Raw genomic sequence first — 25,716 nt, forward strand, 5'->3', positions numbered from 1 at the left:
TGCCCCCAGCCCCGCTCCCTCCGCTCCGGCCGCTCACCTGAGGGCACCGTCCGCCGCCTCCCGGCGCCGCTGCCGAGCCAAGGCCATTGGCCCCGCTCCTGGCTCCGAGGCCGCGTTCTGCGCTGCAGGGCGCGCTCCGGGGGACGCGGGCCCGGGCAGTGCCAGGGTGACCCGGGCTGAGGCGGCTGTGCCAGCGCTCTGTCCCCTCACGGGGCTCAGGCCCGGCAGCGGGGCCCCGCCACCGGCCGCCATTGCACCGCGGAGCAGAGTCAGGGACGGCCGAAGAGCCGAGTGCGGCCGAGTGGAGCCGAGAACAGCCGAGTGCGACCGAGAACAGCCGAGCGTACCCGAAGGGCCGACTCCGGCCGCGATTTGCCGAATCGATCCGAGTTTAGCCGAGGTGAACTGAACGGAACGGGACGGAACCGCGTTCAGCCGAACCGAACTAGATAAACAGAACCGAACTAGATAAACCGAACCCACGCGAGATCAGCCGAACCAACCTGAACATTACGGGGTCGGTCGAACCGAGCCGAGCCGAGCTCCGAATGCTGCGATCGGCTCCGAGTTCAGCCGAACGGAGCCGAGCCCGGCCGAACCCGGCCTGCTGCTCTCGTGCCCATTAATTAGCGCGAGTGCAGTTACAGCCTAATGAGCGCTGAACGTGTCACAGACACACCAGCCACCCTCCTGACACTGATGCTCCCAGGGATTTTCCTTTTTCCAGGGTCCAAACTCATCCCAACGAGTGAGAAAATGATGTTGGCATAAGGAGCTGAGCAGTTCTTGGGAAGGGCCTGGCTGGACAAGGGACACAAACAGCACAGGGAGCATTTAAAGCAAACCAAGTGACAAAAAGCCACCTTTAGGTCAGAGAGAGGCTGAATCCCCGTAAGGAAATCCACTGAAACAATAAGCTAAGTGATGGAAATTCAGGGTTTGGCTGTGGCCACCACCTTCTGGTAGGAAATGTTATCATATTATCCCAAATAGTCACAGAACAAAACAAATAAAGGCATTTTAAATCCTAAGCTTATGAAGTGTAAGTGCAAATGAGATCAAATGCACAAATTCAGGTAAGCTATGGACTGTGATCACTGTTTCTGTGGTTAATGGCTTTGTGTTTGAACCTGAGTGACCTCCCTCTCCTCTGTCACCTGTGTGTCCTTGCTGTGTTTCTTTGAGTGTCCCAGAATACCTTGGAAGAGATTCTTCCCCTGCTCCTGCCTGTATTTGTCAGAAATGGTTCATTTAGCCAGCACAGCACTCACAAAGAACCAGCCCCTCAGGAGTCACAGCACCATTGCCCTCTCCCTGAAATCCTGGCCAACAGCACCAGCTCTGTGCCCTATCCCCAAACTTCTGTCTGCCCAAAGTTTTCAGTCCCAATTCAGCAAGACAAGAGAATTGAAAAGGATTCAAGTCTTGAACATCAGATGGTGACAAAAATGGTCTATTTAATTCCTACCTCTTAACCATGACTTATTGTTATTTCTGCCCTCTGTGCTCCCTTGTCCCTACCCATTCTCCTGGGCAGGATTATAAACTGTACTTTGAAATAACACACTTGCTGCAACCTGAGGAGCTTCAATATCAGCACCTTGACCTTTACTTTCTGAATTCCCATCCCAGTAACAGGATTTCGGGCAGTGTAAAGTTTTAAAATTTTATTTACTCCATACAATTTCGAGGCCACATGTTCTGCACATCCCTTTCCTCCCTCACAAGCATTTGTTACCTGCCTGAGACAAAGCAGCTGAGGTAAGGCACAGACACCAGGTGAAGACAACCAGGTAGTGCAGGAGGACAAGGAGCTGTGCAGAGATTTATTTTATTTACGTCTCTGTAACGAGCTCTAAGATGGAGCACAGCTCAGCCAGGAAGGACCTGGCAGGGGCTGCAGTGCCCTGCGTGGGGCTGGGCTGGAGCCAAACCACATCCTTGGGGAGGCTGTGGGCCCTGTCCTCCCTGGCTGTGACACACAGCCTCTCACTGAGCACCTCCATTCCCTGTCAAACACAACACTCAGGAAGGAACACAATCACCAATTCCAACTGCAGAAACCACTGAGGTGCCTTTCAGGACCCCACAGTGTTCAGTCAGTCCTTACTTTGCAGTGCACGAGGTATTTCAGCAATAAATTCCCTGTCATTGCTAAGAGCTGAGCAGCTCCTAAGTGGGAGGGTTTCCAGTTATGTTTTTCTAACAGCAGCTCAAAGCTAAAGTAGTTTCTGCATCCACCACCCTGAAGCCCATGGATTTCAGGCATCTTGCATGGATGTTTTATAACTTAACTGGAAATCCTACCTGCAGTCTTAAATACATAAATATCTTCTGCCACTTGGCTCTACTGAAAAGCTTTCTGCTGTTATAACACAACATTTCTTTAACAGAGGGATAACCATATTCCTAGTTTGCACATTTTCTACCAGCACATTGGTTATTTTTCTACGCCAGCCTCTTGGTGCCAGGTCCCACATCAGCAGGATTTAAAGCCTTGGGCTTTTCAGGGGAGTTTTTGCCCAAGTTCCAAGTCAGAGCCAGCATCTGCAGTTTGGGCAATGTGCATCTCTGTGGGTGCTCGCAGCCCGCAGCCCAGCGCTGCAGGGGTTAATGGTGAGGGGACACTTCTCCCACGGGGCACTGTCACTGCTCAGTCCCAGCCCAGAAGGCAGCAGGACTGTCCTTCAGCAGCCCAGGCGTTCCCGGGGCATTCCCAGTGCTCTCCAGGGCCGTCCCATCACACCGTGGTTTCTGTTTTCTGAATGCTCTGACTGCGCAGGTGCTGCTGGATCAGCCTCTTCTCTCGTGTGTACCTGAGAGGGAGAAGGCATTGAAATAACCTCTGCAAACCTTCAGCACAAATTCCAACCAGCTGCTCACACGTGGGTCCATTCCCAACCTTTGTGGCCATGGCCCACTTTTCCAATGCAGGCAAGTCTGGTATTTTCTAAATGTTTCCTGACACTTGGATTCAAGGTGATTATCAGCCCATCATGCAGTAACAGATCTGTGGCTGCTGCAGCCTCTTAGTGCTCCTGGACTCAGGAGAGGCTCACAAATATGGCAGCTCCTCTGGCTTGCACCTGTGGGACAATCCCCCTTTTTGCCAGGGGCATTTCCATCACTCACCTCAAGTTTTAAGGGGACATCAGGCACTGATGTGGCTGAAATGGTACAGAACCAAAATGGTGCCACGTGTGGTGCTGCATTTGCCCTTTCCAAGGGAACAGCAGCAAGTACCGACCAAGCCAGTCAAAGACCCAGAAAGCAAACAGCAAACAAAATAAAGAGAAGTTACCCTGAGGGTCCAAATTTTCTGAGGCCTCCAGTCTGTGTGTAGTCAGTGTTAATTATGGAATCTTTAAGAGCAGCAGGATAGGGGAAAGATTACAAACCCTCCCAATGCCTCCAGCCTTCCAATCACAGTGTTCCACCTGCACTCTGCTACATCCATATGTTCTCCTCATGAGCCAGTTGTACAGATTGCCCTGGACTCTGTGACACCTCATTTTGTGTCTGCTTACCTTGTAGTTTTCTGTTGAATCTCCAGCTCCTCCTCTTCATTTATTCTGTGCAGAATGGATTCCAAGAAGGGAAGATGGAATGAAATGTACTGAGCCACCTACCAAGGAGAAGACAAGAAAGGCACTACTGACTGTGGTCACTGAGGAAAACTCCATGAGCTTTGAGAAGTGAGGATATACATACATCACTGCTGATCTCCTCCACGTCCCCATCCATGAGAAAGGATTTACCAACTTTTCAGAGGGCCCCTGCAGCAGCCTGTGCAGCAAGGGAACATCTCTACTCCTCAGCTGCTTCCTTTCTAGAATGTATAAGCAGTGTCACAAAACACAGAACCAACCACAGGGGCTCCATCTACCACCTGCAGACATGAGCCTTTTTTCCTGACAAGGATCCCATACTGACTCGAGTGCAATGACCAGATACCTAACAGGTCCCTAATGTTGTGCTATTTAAAATACCTTCTCCCCCAGTTCCCTCCTATTCTCCCAGGTGTTCCCTTTATTAAAGATCAAATCTCCCTTTTCCTGGAAAAGTAAACTGCTATGGAAGTAACCTTTTTCCACTGACCAGTGAGTACTTTGAACTCAGCATAAGCAATGCAAAGCTGTCAGCTGAAATACACAAAATTATTCAGCTTTTCCTCTCCAGAGGAGACATCTCTGAAGGGTCCCTGAGAAGGCAAGATGTCACAGCACACACACAGTGCACAAGCAAGGACAGAGGCCTGGCACAAGTCCTATTACTCCAAGGGACACATTCCACACAGACACAGAATGATCAGAGCTGAAGTGCTCAGGCAGCAGTGGCTGGTTTACCTCCAGATGCATGGATAACCTAAAGTGCAAATTCATGGGGGCTGTTTTCTAGCTGTGAAAAAAAAAAAAATTCCATTCAGACTTACAGATATTCCCAGCACTTCCCTCTCAGCACACTTTCCCTGTGTGTGTCAGCTCAGAGATTTGGATCCTGTCTGTACAAGAGTTAAAGACAGTGGATCTGGATGAGGCAGAAAGCTGTGCTGCCATGTTCACTGTCCCTGTGCCAGCCCTCACCCTTGTGTTCCCACAGTAACACACTGCAAACCCAGATCTGTCCTGCCTGCTTTCCTTGCAGCATCCTTAACTGCTTCCTAGAGCTTATTCTCCCCTCACACGTAGATCTGCTGTTTGTGCTGCCATCAAGGTAAACCTCTGTGACCTACCCTCGTGCCTGACAGCCACATTCTGAAAACAGCACAGCTTTTGAACACTTGCTTTGCAATGTATTCCCTACAACTCTAGTCCCTGCTCTGGAATTCCCTTCCTTGTTACTCCTAGAAGTTGTTTTCCTTCTGAGACACTCACAAGTCTTACTAACCACACAAAGTAATTCTGCAATAGTGAAGTCTCCAGATAAGTTAAATGGGAAGCTTAAGACCATTAAAGTACAAATTAAATACTAAACAGCTATGGAAAATCAAGATATTTGAGAAATATGCAGCAGCAAGGGCAAAGCTACTTCTGACCACATACGACATTGTTGGTGGGAGATGGTTCCAAGGAACTTAAAAAAAAAAAGAAAGTAGTTTCAGACAGCATAGCACTGGCCTCGAGCAGTACTTGTAGCTGTAACCTTCCAATCTTTCCACACTCCTGGCTCAGAGAAAGCCCGTCCCAGACAGGCGCTGGCATAATCGCCGCTGTTTCAGGCGAGGCGCAGTTCCCGAGGCTGTCCGCGGGAGGGCAGCACCACAGGGTTACAATTGTCCGTCTGGGTTTTTACACTCCGCTCCATGCGCTGTCCTCACCCAGCCATCCCACACCTTTCCCGCAGTGCTGGGGGAGTGCACATGGGAATGAGCGCTTCCAGAACGCGGCCACGCTTCCTCCTGCCGGCAGACTTACCTTAAACTTCCGAAGCAACTGCTCTGTCACTTGTCTGCTCCTCATCTGGCTGTGGATCCTTATTTTGGTTTCTGACCCAAAAGCCGGAGTGAAAACTGATGTCTGGGAACAGGAACAGCCACACCACGGCCTGGGCCTGCGGCACACCTCACTGGGCAGGGCTCCCTGTCCCTCAGGTGACAAAGCCAAGCCTAACATTTCCTACCTCGTGGTCGTAGAAGCGGCCATTGATAGAGAACCTGTGAGTTTCCACTTCTGTCCTGGTGCTGGTGGGGAGCTCGGTCCTCCTGCGCGCGGCCGCGGCATCGCTGCTGCTGCGGGGCACGGTGGCACAGTCGAGCTCCTGCTCCCTCTGGACCTGAGAGCGCGACTTTCATAGCACGGATAACCTGGGCAGAAGAGAACCACGCGTCCTGTGCAGCTGCCAGCACCCCCAGAGGAGGGAGGCTCTCAGGGAAGGGCTTCATTTACTGTTTACTATTTATTATTTTTGGGGGGGTGGAGCAGGAAAGGAACGAGGCAGAGGCATACGATGAAGAATAGGCTGCTTGCAGGGGTTGCAGTTTGCTGATTTGCTCCCTTGGGAATGATTTCTTGGATGAAAGCACAGCTCATTGCCACTGGCTGTTCACCAAGTCACCTGCAGAGCCCTAAGCAGCCCTAGGTGGGTGTTTCCCTAGCTTGCAGGGCATGTGACACACAGCAAAGAGACTTCCCTTGGCTGGCAGGGAAGGGCTGATGTGTGTGAGAGGCCTTTTGCACTGTCACAGAACACAGAATTTTTGGTTAACCTGAGAGCACTGACACTGACTTTTCTCGAGGTCTGGCTGCTCCTCAGTAGATTTCAGTGCCTCCCCACTGATGTCATGGAGGTCATCAAAGTCTCCCCAGTGAGTCATTCCCCTGAAAGACCAACAGAGTTACCATTGACTGCTCCTCAGTAGCTCAGTGGCTGCATTTATCCTGTGCCCAGGGATCATGTCATACATTCCTATCCCTGCTCAACATACAGACTTCAGCATGGTCATTTTAGTTCAAGTCATAACACAATCATATTAAAATACTGTATGACCAGGGGTCCCAAATGTAACACATCCAATGTAAAACCTGTTGAACACCAACCAGGACACAAGTTAAACAACTGGCAGTAATTCCTGATCTGTTTTATGCAATATCCTGGATTAATCACACTCAGACTACCAGGCAGGCACACAAAACATACATGTTGTTGTTTAATAGTTACAGGACACAGGTCTGTTACACAGGTTGCACTTGTGCTGTCCGAACCAGCTGTGTAGGAGAGCAGGAAGTTCCATCCAGCCTTTCAGATGTCAATATTTCCATAAATCATTGCCTAAACTCTTCAGCATAAGGTCTTCATCCAGTTACTGCTCTGACTGAGAATAAACCAATTTGTAGTGCAATATTAAAAATAAATTTCATATGTATATGTATATATAAGTATATATGTATTCCCAAGAATACTCAGCTACCCCCAATTTACATGCCAAACAAGATCTTGGTTGTATTGCACACATTTACCAAGTTCCTTTAAGATCAGACAGCCAAGCTGCTCTGCATACCTTAAAGCATGTCAGGGCAGCCTCACATTTCTGGGATCATGAGTGAATGTTTACTTTAGCATACAGATTTCCACCAGCCAGAAGATTTTTAAGAACTGCCCTGCAGGCCACATGCACCCCACACCAGCAGACCTGATCAAGGTAAACTGAGAGCCATATTTGCCTAAAACTCAGGTTCTTTCCTAGTTACTCCTGTCAAAATTCATCCCTGAATTTCAGCAGCCAGAGATGGGGAAGAAGACTTTACTGGAACTCTGCAGCTGCAAAGGTTGCAGAATTAAATCCCCAGTTCAGTTCCAACATGCCTCACATGCAACCGAAGACAATAAGTAATTAGAAAAATAAACTCTGAAATACTCAATTTATCAGGGAGTCATTCAGGGTGAACATTGGCTCTACCTCTGTATTACAAGATTCAGAATCAGCTCATCAAATTTACCAACCAAGGCTGGGGAAACAGTGTTCAAAACAAAGGAAAAGTACACTGAGTACCTGTATCAGCTGAGCAGAACACATTCGGATATAAAATGCCATTGGCAGATGCTGGAACAGCTGGTCTCTGAGTGTTTTAAGAAGTTTTTACACCAAATTTTGCACAGACAAAGCCAGTATCCATTCCCTGACTTGAACTTCACCTGAGCAGCAATGGTTGCAGACCTCACATACCTGTAAGCTGGGACAGACAATCCTTCAGCACTTACCCACCAGATTCTGGCTTCATGCTCCAGTGTGCACCAACATGAGGCCTCTCAGGGGCTACCAGTATCAGGTGCACATGGAAACACAGGGGGATTGTTTGGTCTTTTCCTATACATTTATATACATCAGTTTCCCAGTCCTTGTATAGAAATTGTCAGTTCTCATGAAAAAGAGCAGCCTCCTTCCAGCTCCTCAGGCTGAGGGCTAAACAAAGGTGCTATAAACACACACCTTCCAGCCCAGCAGAGGCTGTTCAAAGGCTCTGCTGTCCAGCAACCACCACAGCCTTTGGGGAATCTGGGATATCCAGGGCAGCCAGCCACAGCCATTGAAGCCACAGCATGAGCTATCTTGCATACCAGCCTCCCTAGGGAAGTCCATCCATTACCTTTTACTGGGGGAAAAGCCCAAAAGAGAGTATCTGCTTCTCATCCTGAATCTTTAATCTGATAGGATGCCGTACGCCCCAGAATATCGACAGGATTCCTTCAATGAAGGGGATGCTTCCTTCCTGCTGGAGAAAAACAGGGAAATAGTCAGTGCTGCATAATAATGGAGTAAAAATAATCAACTAATAATAATCTGCCTCTCCTCAAAGTAACAGGACTACAATGAAATCTCTGAGGCTGACACAGCCCTGGAACAGATTACATGGAGGATGTGTAACCTCAGTTTTGAGGAATTTCCAAAACAGCCAAAGCTGCAGGCTGACCTGATCAGTTCAGTAAACCAGTTCTGGTTTATTACATTAGATGGAACCTGTCGTGCAATAACAACACCACAGCGAGTGGAGCTGAGTCCAGTGCTGGGAGGAGAAGAGAGCACTAATTTGTGATGTCCAGATTAGTGGAGTTTCTCACCCCTAAATTCTTACCTGATTATATGTCAGTTGCAGATTCTCTTGATCTGAATAGTAAGAGTTATAATTCTTCAGAAGAGAATTGAGCTACTCTCTAGAATAAAGATCACAATGAAAAAAAATTTTAACATCACTGTAAAATGCAGGTGGTATGTGACAGAGTAACACCCCATAACTGTGCTACCCACTGCACCCCTGTATAGGTTTATTAATGATCCATACATCATTTTCTGAGAGAAAAGTTTTGCCAGGTTACTGAGTTGCTCATAAATTACTTCTTTAAAGACCCAGAGGAAATTAATTAGTCAGCCTTACATGACATTAATAATGCTGCCCCAGCATAGCTTGTACTTTGCACCTCTGTAGCAGCCATGAGGAGGATGCAAACAGAGCAACATCCCCATGCACCAATGCTCCCCTGCCAAGAACAAGGAGCCATGGAGACAAAGCCAGCTGCAGCTCAGGCTATGGAGGGCTGAGCAATGACAAAATTATTGAAATGCATTTAGAGGCCATGAGAATGAAACACTTTTCCCCACACCATTTAAAGACGGCTCAGCCTGTAATTCAAGCAAGCATTTCCCAGCAGCAGAGGCAGTTAACCATGGGGAACAACTGCATGGAAGTGTACAAATCCTTCCTTGTGGACTAAGGATTACGATGGTTTCATGTCCTGCCTCGCAGCGAGGTGTGAGGACACTGAGTTTGTTTCCAAATACTGCCTGTTATTTCCATGTTTGTGGGAGCTGTTGGAACAGCAGACCCACAAATGGAACACACAGCACCTGCAAACTCTGCAGCACATGTTCCTTAGAGAGCTGCTGGAGCTGTTCACAACTCATGCACCATCAGAAACACTATTACAATTCCTCCACCAGTTTAAAATAAAGAAGTGCCTCAGAGAACTGACAACCCAGCATGGGTACAGGCCCCAGGAATGTGGCTTTCCCCTGGGCCCAGGTGTGCACACACCAGAGAGGAACCAGGGACAGCCAGGGGGGGCAGGTAACACGTCCAGGCTGTGCTTGGGGCAGAGGGCCAAGCAGAGATGAACGTGGAGAGCTTTCCCTGGCATTCCTATCTCTCCCTCTCCACTTAATAAACAGGACAGTGTCCTGTTGCTTCAGACAGCCTTTTCCCATGGTGAGAAGGGAAAAGATCAACTGGGCTTTTACCTAGCAGGTAACATGAGGACAGGGGCTGCAGCACTAAACTCAGAGTTCATTGCATTCCCTGCTAATTCTGTGGATGTAAATGATTTACTTTACATTACTGCAGTTCCACACACAAAAATATTTTTAACTAGCTTTATCAACTGGATTCTAAACAAGGATTTTCAATATTTACTTCTACTTAGTTTGTTCTTAAATCCTCAGAATACTGGTGGCAAAAGTCCTTCTTTGCACTGGGTTGAGATAGCTCATTCCAGGTTCTTTGTGTCTCTGTGAGGGACCACATTCAGGTCATCCCACCAAAAGGGAATACAAGAAGGTTTAGATATGAATCAGAAGCAAGCCCAGCTCTGATCACATAACTGGCTACAGACAAGCAAGATGAAGCACACCTTGGCCTCGTACACAGGCAAGCTCCAGATGCAGCTCAGGATTACCAGGCAAGTAGGAGATAGATCTGCAGTTCTGTCTGACAGATGTTATGACAGACCTGCTGATCCTGCTCCAGAGGTGCTTCAAACTCAAGTCTCTGCACTTCACAGCATTTGGCAATCATTTATTGACAGCTGTTATCTCACAGGTTTTTTCCAAGTAGGAAGTTGAGAAGGTGAGCTCCTTGAAGATGGATTAGAAATACTTAAGGACTTGGGGCACACTCTGAGGCTCACCTATTACTCTTAGTCCACGTTGACTGCAAAGGCAAATAAAATCATAGACTAACAGCAGTTAGTGGTCTGGTAAGGGTCATCTCTGAAAGAGGTTCTGTTTCTCAGAGCAAGCCCTCAAGATTTTCACAGAGTTTCTCGCCTTGTCTAGAAAAACTTGCCATTACCTTCCTCAGAAGTTTGCATAAGTAGTTCTTTCAGGTTTCAGCCTTGCATTAGTGCAACCAAGAGTGACAAACCACACAAACAATTAGAAAAGCCCTGAGGGAGAGATTATCAGCAGCTCACTCTGACTTGTTTGTCCTTGTGTAGTAGAAACATAAGAGAAAAAAACCCATTTTCCTTCATTTTGCCCCAGAAGGGAATATGTGCACCAGCCCAGTTCCAGGAGTGGCCTAACTGTAACACATCTTCCTGCTGCCCTAACCTAGAGACAGATGCCATCTCTGCTGAGTTTGGTGTCTGGAAAATCAGATGCTGTTGTGACAACGGCCAAACACAGCCATTAACAGAAACCAAAGTCAAGTAACTGGCAGAACAACTCAAAAGCCCAAAAACATAACATGCACTGCAGATTCACCACTTTATCCAGTAGCAAAAGCAGAATACAATGGAGCTGCAAGGTCAAGTGCCCCAGTGGTGAACCACAACAGAGCCCAGACTGCTCTCTGGAAACACCAACCCAGGACAGCTCACCTGTGCTCTCTCCTGCCCAAGCCCTACACATGATCCCTGAATATTTATGGCAGTTTTGCTGGAGAGGCTGCAGTTCAGCCAGCCAAATCATCCCACAAGCTTTGGTCAGCTTGCCCCATCAGCAAGATTGCAGCATAGAACTGGAAGAGAAGCAGTGTAACAGCAGATTCAAGGCAGAGATGAGGGATGACAGACTGGAAATTGCATTGGAAGCAAGCCTGAGTGCATATGGAATGTCAGTGGTTCTTGAAACACTTATTTCCCTTCATGCAAGGTGAAGACAGTTTTAACCATAGTCATGCAGAAAGGTCTCAACTAGGATGCACATTTTACCACAGGAACAGGCAAGCGCATAGAGGAATAAAGCCCCAGAGACTCTGGTACACCTGGTACATTTCCAAAGGCTTCTGCATGCCAAGTTCACACACATGAATTACCTCTGGCACAAAAGCACTGTGTCCCAAATTAACAGCAGCATAAAGGGAACAACTCTTGAAGAGAAAGAGAGTGATGCATCTGCTGCCTGTGTGCTCTGGGCAAAGCCCTGACAGCCTTCCTTGAAAAGGGAGAAACTAGCATTGCCCAGGCCACACAGGAAAACATCAGGAGTCAGGAACAAATTTCTCCTCCAGTGCAATAAATTCCATTGCAGACCCATCCCTGGCTGCATCCACAGGTAGTTTCTTTCCCATGGGAGGACAAAGAGCCATGGAAAGAGAAGAGAGAAGAGAGAAGAGAGAAGAGAGAAGGGAGAAGAGAGAAGGGAGAAGAGAGAAGGGAGAAGAGAGAAGAGAGAAGAGAGAAGAGAGAAGCTCCTTCCAGCTTCTGCACTCTTGTCACCAGGGGAAAAACAATTCCCTAAGAAAGGGGATGGAGCTAAAGGCCAGGTGGCTCAGAGTTTGGGGCAGCAGTAGGAAAAACTCCTCCCAGGGAGACTGAACTGTGGAAAAGCACCCCACCAATGAATTTAGACTGCAATTCTGAGCTTTTTCTACAAGTAGGTGAAAGAGACACTTCCTCTGACCACAGCAGAGAGCTAGCAGCCTAAAAGTCTTTCTGCACAGATTCCCTGCCATCCAGGGCTGCCAAACCCCAAGCTGCAGACAAGCTGAGCTCAACTCTGGAACTTAGGGTCAATTCCAACAGATGTCCAAGGCAAGAAGGTCTTCTTCCCTAACTTTTAATTTTATTTCAGAATCCTCTAGAGAGGCTATTCTCCTTAAGGAACAAATCACACAGACCCTAAGGCTTAATGCTCTGATCTTTTGATTCCATGTGAAGGCCAGCTCTTCTCTGTAGACAGCTTAAACTAAGTGGTAGAGATTGCTGTGGCTGCAGACTCAGCTGTCTACAGGATCCCCTGTCAAGGAATACATGTGGAATCACTTGAAAGAAATCAGCAAACTCATTAAATATTCAGGGTTTTAATAATTTACCTGGTTATGAACTTCTCTTCATTGATGAAAAGAAAACCAGATGTTGTGCCTTCATAGTCCCTTTCTTCATTTACTCAGAAGAGATGAATCTAAGCAAAAGGTGAAAAAAAAGTAAATACATCCATTACTGCTACTACAAAAGATGGAATAGTAATCAAGCACAAAGCTTTAGCTGGCTAAGTGACCCAGGCTGGGACAGTCAAGCTGAGAGCTCACTACACCATATTTTGACTACTTCACACTTAGCCTTAATAACCAAGTATTTCCCACTCCTCAAAAAAAACCCCATAAGCCATTCCCATCAAGTGTATAACAGTAGCTTAAATCCCAAGCACTACATCTACCAGGACTTTCTCAAGCAGTTTTAAGACTTGTTCAACTCCAGGATTATGCTGGAGTTGTTAGCAGTCTGAGACAGCAGCCCAGCTACTGGCCAGGATCCATGTGTCCACTATGGCCAGAGTATGACCACTGTGACTCTGCCAAGCACCCCATCTAGATTCCTAAAACTAGGCAAGGGAAGGAGTGGTGATGGTCAGCAGTGTCCTGCAGCACACCAAGGAAGCAAGTGGAATAGCAAAGAGAGAACAAGACCGTAATTTCAGGGAGGTAGCAATACAATTTGCAGATTTACACACAGGAGTTCAAGCATATTATGCAGGCACCAAGCCAGAGCCATGAGACTTCAACAATGCATTCCTCAATAAACTTAATTATGGAGTCTAGGCTCCTTCTTTCACCCTCAGGTACTAGAATAAAAGGAAGACTGAGGAGTTAACTGAGCAAGAGGCATCACACATGGCTGGGGGAAAAAACACCTCAGAGAATCCCATGAAAAGCAGTAACATCTCCAAAGACTGCACTGGAAGTTGATCATTCCATTTCCATTTCTCTTATTTGGACACGATGACAGAGGAATTTGTCTCACAGCACTTGATGTCCATTGTCCCTTATGCCAGGGGATTGACTTAATTATGGAGTCTGGGCTCTTTCCTTCACCCGAGTTGGGCCGAATCGAGCCGAGCTCGGCCGAAGGCAGCGAGCAGGCCTGGCCCGGGCGCTGCACGGCCAGGCGGCTGCCGCCTCCCGTTAGACACCGGGCCGCTCACGGCAGCCGCCGCCTCTGCGTCCGGGCCGGAGGGAGAGCGGTGCCCGGCTCGCCCGGGGCAGCAGCCGGCCGGGATTCCCCTACAGAGCCTGGAGCGGGGAAGCCGGGACAGCCGCACAGGTGTTCGGGGGCGGGGCGGTGCCTGTGCGGGTACAAGAGCGGCAGCGGCTCCTCCTCTCCGGTTCCGCGGTGGGAGCGCCCGGAGAGGTAGCGGCGGCGCGGAGCAGGTGAGCGGCGGCGGGACCGGGAGCTGCGACGGGGCCGGGGCAGTCCGCGGCCTGAGCCTCGCCGGGGTGGTGAACTGGAATATGTCCTAGCAAATCACAGGGTTTTGTGGGCATAGGAGCAGGAAATGTCTCTCCGGGGAGTTTGCCGTAGTAAAGGGCGTGATTTAGGTGGTGAGCTTTTCAAGAGAAAATTTAAAACACTTCCTAAAAATCGAGTTAAGAGATGCAAAGCGTCTTAAAAGCAGGGCTGTTTGCAACTCTTTGCAAATGAAAAGATGCTTGATTTGTGGTTGGTGTAAAAATGATATTTTTTTTAGAACAGGTCCTTGCTGATCATTTTCTTTAGATCGAACAGTACTTTTGAAACTTCTTTTTCTATGTAATTATAATGGCCGAAGTAAAGCCTAAAATGAACATGCAATTGAATCAGGGTATTAAAGTCTAGCTAAATTTTCATATTCTTTCATAAAAACTTTCTAAGCACAATAAGCAGGAAAAAAAATCTGAAGTACAGACTCACTGTCCATATATTCTACTTAGAACAGCCATTTGGTGTAGGCAGTACTGCTGAGCTTTGCCTTGTGGCGGTCACCAGCAGACAGGGACAGGTGTGGTTTTGTAAAGCCTTTATTTTTTATTTTTGTTTTAGAGAAAGAATTGAACAGCACATAGTGTGACAAAAGAAGATTCATGAAATATTCATTCAGTACCAAATGAAAAAGGGTAAGGGGTGGCAGAAGTTCCACAGGTTTTTCTTCATGTTTTTCTCACTGGCAACCTAGATTGGAGAGACAAAAGGGAGGATTTTCTAAATGTAAAATCTTTGTAAAATGGCAGCATACTGGCAGCACCTCAGTTATTTGAGCCCTGTGCAGTGGCACGTGGTAAAACAATTAGGGAAAACACAGGTGGTGGTTAAAGGGAAGCTGGATGCTCTCTGGGGATAAGGAAGTGAAGTGGGTGGAAGGGTGGCCAGGAAGGGGCAGACAGACTGACAGACAAAGGCATTTGTGTATTACTGCTGCTACCTACCTTAGATTAAGCACCAATTCCTAATATGGCTCTGCTCTGGACTATTAGGGAAGCACCCTGGGAAAAGGAACACAAACAGTTGTCAGAGAGAAGCAAGGGGAAAAGCAGGTTGTGCTTGAGAAGGAGATGTTAGAAACTTAAACTTGTGCCTGAATTATGGTTCAAGGGATAATTCTGATGGTACTTCCTGACCCTAGGAGCCATGTGCCCCTGGATGTTGTGTGTCTTCCAGTTTTGTCAAAGTAGCAAAGAAACTTTTGGAACTGGTTAGAGACAAAATAACTCTTTCCTAAGTCTTCCCAATGTATTTAACTATGTAACACTTGGGATATAAATAAAACAAGACTTGAATTAACAAGCACTTTTATAATAGTAATAGTTCCGTGTCCTACGATATAATGAGGTGGCTACTGCAAACTGTCATTTATCCTTGCTGGCAATGCCACATGGCTCCAGATAAACCTTTTCTGTGACATGATCAGCCCAACTCCTGGTAGATCTGTATTTGCTGGGCACTTCTGAGAATTGATCCAGATGCACTTTTTACTGGTAATCCCAGAGTAGCACAAAAGGAAGCTTATGTATGCTAGAGAGAAAGTTAAATGCTGCACGTGTTTATTTTTCATCTGTGGCTCTTCTGACAAGACCTGAGAGAACTTAACCTAATCTAGGACTGAGATGTTCTTTGAGCAGGTGGTTTGACTAAATTACCTCCAGACAACTTCTCCATGTGAAATTGTTTAGTGACTGTAATCTGTGCAGCCAAGATAAACAGTGAGCTCTGGCCATTTATTGTAAAGGCACAGGGACAAGTGACCACAGCAGTTTGCAGAACAGCTTTCTATAGTACTTAGCTTCCAGGTTCCTGTATATGTGGTTTGAGGGTTTTTATTTGAAGATTTTTTTTGTTGCTTTGGTGGTTTGTGTGTGTTTTGTGTTTTGTTTTTTTTTTAAAAAAAGGAGATAGAAAGTACCTCTTCTCCAAGGCACCCTTCAACATCTGCCTGCTTGCAGCACTTTTCCACCATGGCAGTGAAACTCCCACCAATTGTCTTCATTTGTTCTTCTGTCATCTGGGGCTTGCGCTTGATGAGGTTGACGAGCATTCTGAAAAGAAAGCCACAAGACAGAATTAATCTTGCTGTAGGATTCCTGCTTTACAAGACCTCATTCCCCCAGGCACTGCTCATTTCAGGGTTTTTTTTGTCATGCCTAGACAAGCCTGTTCCTGTTGGTGACTCCAAACTCCCAGTCCAACACAACCATCAGTTGCAGCTGAGTAAGAACTTAGGGGAAAGGATCTGTATGTTGTCCTAATTAAGTACATCCCAAGATTTGCACTGGCAGTGGGCCTACATGAAACTGGTCAGTTAACGGAATGATTTCAGTGACTAAAAAATTCTCTTTTGCCTCTTCCACACTATATGATGTTATATGCTGAGCGGGTCAGTGCAAAGACATAGTTCCATGTGGATTTCTGTGTTGCTAGTGTAGTCCCAATCAGATGACACAACAGGGTGGAGCTTCCTTCTGTACTCCCAAGTGCTGCAGTTCAGGACCCCCCTACAAGGTGTTTCTTGGGGCTTACTTGAGCTGCCCTGCTTCGCGCTCAGCTGGAGCAGCAGTGCACAGCTTCTCATCGAAGTTGAACATCATGGGGTCGAAGGGTGGTGGCACGTATTTGGTGTCTACACCCATGGCAGTGAAACATGGCCTCCTGTATGAGTAGAGCTCATTGCAGCATTGGGAAACCTGCTCATTGATGGGGGTGCTCTCCTGCCTCTTGCACATGTCTTCAATGATGATGCTCAGCTGAAAAGGGCAAAGGTTAGTTACATCTTCCCAAAAAACACAGCAACTAAGTGATGTTTTTATCACAACAGCATAGCTGGAAACGCCTGCTGAGATGTGGTATGTCTTTAAAATTTAAAATACATAGGTACTCCTGGAGTGAAGCATTTCTTCATCTGCAAACAGGCAGGGCATTGGGCTACAATCAGTAGGTTTGAGGGTTTTAGGGCACTGTTTTAGGACATTTCCCAAATGCAACCTGCCACAGTCTCAGGTATGGAGCTCTGGGCAACTTGGTCCAGTGGAAGGTGCCCCTGCTCATGGCAGGGTGTGGGAACTGGACGATCTTTAAGGTTCCCTCCAACCCAGGCCATTCTATAGTTCTGTGATTCCCAATTCTATGAACTCACTCTTGCTTGCTGAGACAAAGCAAACTTGAACTAAAATTCTCACAGGATACCATCAGCTAGGTATTTAAGCTCTCACATTCATTAAAAAATGAACAGACTTGGAATTCTGTTAGGTAGATGCTTAGTGTGGTGTTTATGGAAAGATACTGTTTGCTATCTCACCAGAATTCAGTGTTTTTGTGAACAGGGAAAATCTCCAGGAGGAGGAGGGGAAAGAATAAATCCATGTACTCACGTAGTGCTCAGAACAAGACAGGCGTTTCTGCTCAGGGAGATTGCAGCACTTCTTGCCAACCGCTGTCATTTTCTTCCCGATTTCAAGCAAGGTCTCACTTGATACCTGAGGCATTTTCTTGGTGTAGCGGACCAGAATTCTGGCAAAGTCAAATCAAAATGACAGTTAGTAGAGCGTTCCTCAAATAGGAGCACATCTGGGCCACTGAAGGGAAAAGCAAAGTGAGGACTCCAGAATGTTTCTCAGGAATCACTCACCCTTTAAGGAAGTCTGCCTCGCCATGGGTATTGAACAGCTCACAGTTGGTCTTCACCACATCCTCGGTTTCCTTGACGTGCTTGTTCAGTTCCTCTTGCTGCAAACAAGTGCAAGTTTATTAGTGATATTAGAGAAGGAGTTGCTGCTAACAGTCATACAAATGTAACTTCTGACCTCTTCTAAACCTTATGTACAAAATACTCATTTTGCGAGGCTGATCATTTCTGCATAGCCAGGCTGGCGTAGGCAGGATTTGATTCCCTTGTGGGTCTTAAGTTCTAACAGAAATTTCCTTGAAAAAGGCAGCTATTTTTAAAATTTAGTTTAAATTAATTACCTGTTGGACTTATTTTATCAGCAGTGGGGATTTATGTTGATTTGCTTAAATCAAGTAAATATTTCAAATTATTATCAACTACAAGGGGAACATCTCTTGGCCAAAGCTTTCAGGAATTCAACTTATGCTGTGTCTTGTGTGTGACTGAGTTGTGGATCAGACCTGTTAGGTGTCTCTGTGTGCTGGCCATGCACACTCTCTCCCATCACAATCCATGAGCAGCCATACTCAGTGTAAGCTATGGAACTCAGACAGTAACTGAGCTATTAATTGTCAGCCTCAGGACAAGCAGAATCACATCTGAGATACGGAGGCATCAGACAGTTAGCTGAGTGAGACTAGTCTGAAATAATGTGATGTGACAAATGAAGTTACCCTGTAATCTGAGATAACCCTACATCCTTGCCATGGGCCATGGACTGCTTCATCTCCCACCAGGACATTGACCCCCCCTGGAATTAGTGTCTCCAAAAGCTTTCTGTCTGCTCTGCTGTGGGAGATCCTCAACACAGTTCTTTGATGACAGGTACCAGCCCAGCATTCAAGCCAGCTGCAAATACAGCTTTGCACCTACAGCGTTCCCGTAGCACTCAGCAGGGTTGTCTGTCTTGCAGCACTTATCCAGGAGTGTTTCATATCCCTTGGTAATCCTCATAACCAGCTGTGTGGAGAGCTCAGGGTGTCTTCGTGAGTATTCATAAACAAACCTGGAAGGCACAGCAGCAGCCAGAGCTCCTAAGTAACGTGCTGCTGTCCTCAGCACAGTGCAGCAATAACAAGGACATTTCCTCAGGGGGACAATGAGCCTGCAATGCTCTGAGCACTACTTACTCTGACAGGAATGCATCATGGTTTGCCTCATAGCTTTTACACACTTCCTTATCTTGAATGTATTTTTCAACTAGTGAAGGAAGGTTGTCGGGTTTGTCGTCAAACTCTGCCTCCATGATGCACTTGGTCCTTTCGACAGCTGGCAGCTCGCAGCAGGGCTTGAGTTTACTTGAGAAAACATCTTGTTTAGAGCACAGAGAGGCCACGAGCTCGGACTGTAAAATTAATATGTAGTATCAGACAAGCTATGAAATAATAATTTAAAGACAGGTTAATTAATCTGCTCTCTCAGCTTCAGACTCTTCTCTTTTCATTCAGGTCACCTCTTTACTTAGCAGTTTGCTAAAAAATGCTGTCTTCACACAAAGAGAAATAACTGGGGCATGGTTCCCTCCCTGATCCTAGACACTCTGGTGAGCCAGGGCACACTCCTGAGTGCCCTGTCACAAGGATGCTTGAAGGATCTTGGCAGTCCTGACAGGATGCCCAGCTCTGATGGAGGACTAACCCCAGAGCCCTGGAACGAACAGGGTCAATGAGTATGTTCAAGGTGGAGTCAGCCAGGCAATATTGACATCATCTCACTATTGCAGGGGTTTGTTCATCTGTTTTCTAGCATTCATTAGCACTACAGGAAAGCTGGATTAGTTGCAGTATGCTCGACAGGGCAGGAGAAAAAATTGCAGCCTTTTTGCATCTGCTTTTTTTTTTCCTTTATTTGTGATTGAATTGAAGTGAATAAATACTATCAAGTAGCCTCCCTGATAAATGTTCAGACAGGGCTAGATCCAGAGCTGGGCTGAAACCTACTTCCAGTAAGAGTCAACTGTGCTTATCCTGAGCTTTTCAGTGCTTGAGGAACCTTCCAGCAGTACTGAGTACCAGTTTAAGTTCCCTGGACTGTGAACATGTAGCTGCACAAATTACTGTCTTTCTAAATATCTTTCAAATATGTCGACTTTGGTCTAAAATAGTGAGCTCACCCAGTCATCCACACACTCCACCATGTCCCCATCACAGCACTCTTTGTAGACATCCTTCACATCGTGGACCATCTTAACTAGCTCTGCAAAGGGAGCCTTGGGGTACTTCTGGCTCAGACGAACAAGTTTACTGGGTAGAAAAGGAGAAAAAGACACTTGTTTTAAAGCACTGTAGGGAACAGAAACCTTGCAAGTCACTAACATGGTAAGGTAGGTCGGGATTGTTTCAAGAAAACACTCATTGTACTCATCTAATTCCTGGTGGCTAAAAAAAAAAAGGGTATCAACATCTGCCCCAATAAAGCCAGAAAGGACCAAGTCTGTGGTTTTCCTGTTCTGCCTGAACTGTGAGAATCACACCCCAGTAATCTGCATCACTCTTGAGCACCTGGAAAGTGCTCCAGGTTTCTTGGCACAGGTAGATACAGTCCTGATGACATCTTTAAATGAAAGCTGACTATGTTTATAAGATAATCCTAGTCAATGTTGGTGTATCAGACTGGCAACAGAATGAAAGCACCTCTCTGTGCCCTAACAGGTTGAACCAGTTATTAAATTGAAAAAGCTTTTCTTTGTCTTACAATCACATGTTTTAACAACTGTGGTTCTGCCAAGACTGACTTTTTGGTTGGCTTAAGGTTCAAACTAGCCCCTTACTCTGCTGATTAGTAATGTGTCCATCACCAAAAGCTGTAGGCACTGGAGTGGGGTACAGCTTTGGCAAAAGTGTGCCTTAAACACACTGTGATCTCTGGTTCTGAGGGACACTCCAACAGTTAATTCTCCATCCTCCAGACTCATTCCAGAGATGGTTTAATTGCTCTGCAACTCTCACAGCTGAGCTTTTCGTAGGTCTCTCTCACAGGCTGACAAGCCTATATTTTATCCAAAAAAGTGATGGGAACTTACCTTGCTTGGAAAGTCCTCTCACCATACTTTTCAAGGATCCGGCATCCGTGCTGCTGCTTCACATCTATCTTCTTGGCTCTTTCCTTAATGACAGCTGCCTGTGGTACAGGACACACATTGTCACATTAAACTCATTATGTGCAATGGATAGGATTAATCCTGGCCTGTCTCTCCAAGTCCTTCATGCAAAGCTTTGCATGAACAGAAGCCTTCTGCCTGTGTCCTACTCAGTTGTTTAGTGTTTATCCACAGAGACCAAGCTGCTGTACCTGTGCCTCCAAGCAAGCACCAACATCACTCTCTGAGCAGCAGCTTTTAAGTGCGTTTTCATACTCAGCAGCCAGGCCCAGGATCGCTGGGGCGTGCAGGAAGGGGTTTCTTCTTGCAACACTGTAGACAAAACTAGAAGCAAAAGGAGAGCATTAGTTCTGTGTTCCAGTAAATGGCCTTAAACCTCTTGTGGCTTCTCTAACTTGTTTTCTAGTTTAGAAATCTACTTCAGAAATCTAGTTTAGTAATCTGCTTTTGAGACATAATGCCTGCATGATAGGAAATGCTCTGCTAAATCTCACCCTTCCCAAGGCAGGACTCACTAACTGTGGGTAAAGGGTGAACTCCTGATGTTCTCAGCCATCTGGTTTGACATCCATCTGCTTTTTAAAATGTGTTGTCAAATGTTGGGATTTTAGCTGACTAGAGACTGGAAAAGTACAAAGCCGTGGCTAATTCCAAGTTTTGCACCTGCTAGATAGTGTGTCCTTGGGCCTAGCTGTAGTAGGATAACAAATAGTGAAAGAGACATGAGAAAAGAGAGATGTAACCCCTAAGGAATGGGGAAGAGCTGATGTTGTGGTGTGGCCAATGGACGGTGTAAATTACAGAATATTCATAAGCTTATTATTTGCTGTATAAGTGTTTGATGCTTTCTTCAATAAAATGGGACCTGTGATGAACCATCTGGTGTCCTGGTCTCCTTCTCTCGACAGTCAAATACTTGAAAATTCTAGTTTTCAGTGTGAAAACTCCATCTATGGACCTGCCACCAAGATTTTATTGCCAATTTTTGTTCTTTTCACTGTTACCTTTCTTCCTTCTTGCCAACTACACAAAGAGAAGTGGGAAGCTGGAGCGAATAAGTTATCTAATCAGGATTGGAAACACTGAGTTTTCAGCAGGTTTGGGGAAGAAAGTTTATCCAAGAGGTATAAAATGGGATCCTTAACCCCTGTTTGGCATGCAAAAACCTGCTCTTGCATGAGATGAGCAAATGTGATCAGAGTAAGACAGGACAAGTGGCCATTTCCCTTACTTTCCCAGGAGCTGCACGCGGTGGTCCTTGTACTCGTTGCAGATTACATCAGCAGCAGGTCTCTGGTAGGGCTGGACAAAGTCTGGGTGCTGCACTTTGAAGGACAGGAAGCACTGGTTTCTTTCGGGGTCAGCTTTACCACAGCAGTCAGCCATGTCACCATATGAGTCACGGAGTTTGTCCACTTGGCAGATTTCATCCAGGAAAACAGAGGGCTGGAAAGGGAGAAGGGAGGGTCACAAGTAGTGTTGATATATAGACAGCGCCATGTATTGTCTGCTTATCTGCAAAAGAAAAGCCAGGCTGAACAGTAAATAGGTTTTTACTGAATAAGATTTAGACCATAAATCAAATTAATCTACTGTTTTTCAATAATTTCATTAAGTTTTATTTTAGGTAGTCTGTCATCAAAATGGTTCCAATGCTTTACTGAAAAAAGAATTAATTATAATTTAAAGTACTCTGTGCAAGACAGTGATCTACTTTTACTTATAAGCTAAACTGAGTTTTATGAACTAAACTGAGTTTTCAGATGATTTGAAGCAGAATTTGGTGGAAGCCTTTAGGGAGAACTCATATCTAGCTGAACCTGTTAGATGTCCAGGAGTCCTAAACACCTGCACACTTCTTTGGTTACCTGATTTTAGAGGAATTTTTTAAACCCTCATAAACTAAGTGCCTTAAAGTAGCACAGACACCTTTTCAAGTCACCCCAGTGTGGAAATCCACACACTTGGGTCACTAACACCTAGAATTAGGCCTGCACTTCACAGCTGGGGTTTTGTACCAAGTGCTAACGTGTATTTTCCGGCAATTCTAGGCTGAATGTGCCAAAGTGTGGTATTTGGTCTCTAACATAATGGATCATTTAGGCACTTGTTAAAGGCAGAGGTTTAGAACCTCACAAAACCGAGTTCTTTGTTCAAGCACTGAAATCTGAGCATTGGCCTGTGACAACAGGCACACCTGAAAGGTTCAGGTGTAAGCCCTCAAGCAGGGTGATCCTGGCAGCTGCACAAAGCGAGGAGAAATGCAATAGTGAGGTTTCACTGCCTACCAGTGGTTTTGAGCACTCGGGAGCATCCTCGTTGGCCACACACTTATGTGCCAGGTCAACCACATCCTTCACCAGCTTGGACAGTCCATCGTAGGAGCATCTCTGCAGGTACTGGGCAAATGTGATCATGGCACTGAAATACAAAGCACAGTTTGACGCTGAGGAACATCAGGCAGTATTTTCAAAGGTGCCTCTGAATTGAACTGGTTTGTTCAAATGACATGCACAAAGGTTCACCAGAATACCATCCAGAGCACAGTGCCATATCTCACTTCTGTCTTGTTCTCTCCTCCTCTCTGAACATGTTTTAACCTTCCCAATAACCTTTTAACCTTCCCAATAAAAAAGTCTTGAATATTAAATTATGAACAAACCAGAAGAGACTGTGATTGGAGTTGTCTGTTGCTTTTACCAGCAAACTCATAAATGCCATGACCTAAGCTGGATTTGGCCACTGTTACCAATTATGACCTTCAGGCTGCTTTCTGTCAGCACTTATGTGTCTGTCAGGGCCCTCTGTCTTTCCCAAAACCAGTTTCAAATGAAGGTCACTGATTTGTCTCAGAAAACCTGTCATAGGTTTGTTTTTTGAGGTTGGTAGTTTGTGGTTTTTCTGGAAATGTTGCCAATGCAGCATAATTTCTCTTCATTCAAGGAACAGCAAACCTGCATTCCTCATGCGTATTTTATTTTCAGAGAAGGAAGAGGCTTTTTCACAAGGTTTGCAAGGAGTTCTTTTCCCAGAGAGTAAGTCTTTGTGACATTTGCAGGTCTTAAAATATTTCTAGGTTTTGCAGTAACAGTAAGGGGCTAAGTCAGTGTGTCTGACTTAGGGACAAAAAAACCCATCAGAAGATGAAGTTGAACATTCACTTACACTGCCTTAAATGTCTCTTCCTTCAGGTCATTGAAGCGGTGGGCAATCGGGCTCTTGTGCTCTAGGAAGGAAAACGGAGGGAGCGGTGGTGCTCACTGTCACACTGGCTGTGCTGGACCCTGCAAACACATTCTAGGCACCATGGGCCAGATTCTCACCATGTTCAGTGTTCACCTGACTCCTTTACTTGATAACTTAAGAACTTGAACTCTTTCTTATTCATTTGTCTGCAGATACCTGACTCTTAGGTCTGCTTGTCCTTCTGAGGGAACCCCAGCCTGTGATTTTTATGATCCTAATAGAATATTTACCTCGGTAAGCAACTACTTCATTAAGATACTCAAAATGACTATTGGGACTTTACTATTTAGGGTTAGCAAATGTGTCCTTTGGGTAACCACCACCACCCCCAAACGCTGCAAATAAAGCAGTGCAGCTGCAGTTTGATTAGAGCAAACCTTCTTCCTCTGAACACTGAATTATTAACTTGTCAAAAGACAGAACTCCCACAAGCACAGTGCAGCTGCTTTTTCCCTGGTGGGAAGGAATAGATCCTGACTCATTGACATTTGTTCATGCACCACACAGATGTTGCAGAGGCATGGCACCACACTTGCTCAGCTCAGTTGTCCTGAGTGTCCTACCCATCTCCCCCCCGTCTCTTCATTTTGTTTCTTTTCAAGTCAATCATATTTTTCTGTTCAATATGGATCAGGCTCCCACGAATTGTTAGTGAAGCTCTATTAAAGCATTAATTGATAGAAAAAAGCTTCCAAGAGAACTAATTAGTCTTTTCTTACCTGCATCTCGTGCAGTTCTTTGCAGATTCCTGGAACTGGCAGAGCTCAGGAAGATAATAAATGAAATTAATGTTAACCACTTCATGGTTGCAGGTTATGATGTGAGCAAAATTGCTCAAAAATGCTAGGAAGATTGAAGGAAGAGCATTTGCTTATATACCCTTCACTACCTATGCCTGTAAAACATTAACTCTTGAGCTGGCATTTGTGGATTGCCATTTGGCCTGAGGAGGATTACAAAACTTCAGCTGTCCTTGACAAAAATTAATTTGATATTAGTTATTTATTCTGTGTTGTTACTATGGGCCTTTTTGTCCGGAAGAGGTCGAACCTCACAGCACCCAAAAAAGATAAAGTTTTGCGTAAATTTCCTTATCAAATGACAAACAAGGAGTTCAAGGCATCAGACAAAAATGTCATCAGGGCTAATCCTATAGCCTTCTTTTTTTTGCTACTATTTGTTCAAAAGCAAAGCATGTTGGTTTTGTATAGCAACAGCTCACCCAGAGAGGACTCAGTCCACCTGAAATTAGAGAATTTTAATTGTAAATCACTTTATTGAGATGACATGGCTAATCTAGACATGTGTGGCTGATTTGAGCTCCTGAATTTGTTAGGTCCTGCTCTGGCTTTCCCTGGGTGCTGCTGTTCACTGATATCCAGAAAACAGCCCAATGCATGGGTAAACAAATACAAGAGCTGTCATTTCAGAATTTTTGCAATTTCTCATTTGTACTGAAATCTTCCCAAGAGTGATCTCTTAATTAAACATTGCTCTCATCTCTGTAAAATTTCTCATTGGTTAGTCAGTAACTTAGGAGATCAGACACAGGAAAAATGTGCAGTTTGCACAGAGCCCCAGGACATGGAATAAATCAAAATTACTTTTCAGGAAACCCAGTGAGATGCTTCAAAAATTCCCAAACAAGTACAGGGCTGGATCCTTGCTGAGTGCAAAGTGGTGTATCTTCCCAGTGGGAGATAGTAGGATTTACTGTAATTAATTTATGTCCCCAGTGTGTGGATAT

General features: G+C 45.7%; 1 protein-coding gene and 1 pseudogene across 1 annotated transcript; both read right to left on the reverse strand.

Annotated features, from left to right (window-relative positions):
* Positions 1 to 1,845: 1,845 nt before the first annotated feature.
* On the reverse strand, positions 1,846 to 12,594 carry LOC131557073 (ras association domain-containing protein 6-like; annotated as a pseudogene).
* A 1,876-nt stretch (positions 12,595 to 14,470) lies between these two features.
* LOC131556678 (albumin-like) lies at positions 14,471 to 24,849 on the reverse strand. The gene is made up of 15 exons (XM_058803471.1): positions 24,689 to 24,849; positions 23,889 to 23,949; positions 23,012 to 23,144; positions 21,955 to 22,169; positions 20,915 to 21,047; positions 20,646 to 20,743; positions 19,737 to 19,866; positions 18,754 to 18,968; positions 18,497 to 18,629; positions 17,585 to 17,682; positions 17,328 to 17,466; positions 16,480 to 16,703; positions 15,866 to 15,998; positions 14,892 to 14,948; positions 14,471 to 14,637 (listed from the first exon to the last, which is right to left on the reverse strand). The coding sequence occupies exons 1-14, from the start codon at positions 24,771 to 24,773 to the stop codon at positions 14,898 to 14,900; spliced, it is 1,848 nt and encodes a 615-aa protein (XP_058659454.1). The 5' UTR covers positions 24,774 to 24,849; the 3' UTR covers positions 14,471 to 14,637; positions 14,892 to 14,897.
* Positions 24,850 to 25,716: the final 867 nt, after the last annotated feature.

This window comes from Ammospiza caudacuta, chromosome 4, assembly GCF_027887145.1.
Source record: "Ammospiza caudacuta isolate bAmmCau1 chromosome 4, bAmmCau1.pri, whole genome shotgun sequence".
In the NCBI taxonomy this organism is placed as follows: Eukaryota; Metazoa; Chordata; class Aves; order Passeriformes; family Passerellidae; genus Ammospiza; species Ammospiza caudacuta.

What these genes read in the sequence shown, in the direction of transcription:
- LOC131556678 (XM_058803471.1), bottom strand. Translation starts at nt 24,773, where the DNA reads ATGAAGTGGTTAACATTAATTTCATTTATTATCTTCCTGAGCTCTGCC. An exon ending in TGGAGTGTGTGGATGACTGG is followed by an intron (nt 18,969 to 19,736) that starts GTGAGCTCACTA and finishes TTAATTTTACAG; the next exon opens with TCCGAGCTCGTGGCCTCTCT. An exon ending in AAGGGTGCCTTGGAGAAGAG is followed by an intron (nt 14,949 to 15,865) that starts GTACTTTCTATC and finishes TCCTTTTCCCAG; the next exon opens with GGTGCTTCCCTAATAGTCCA.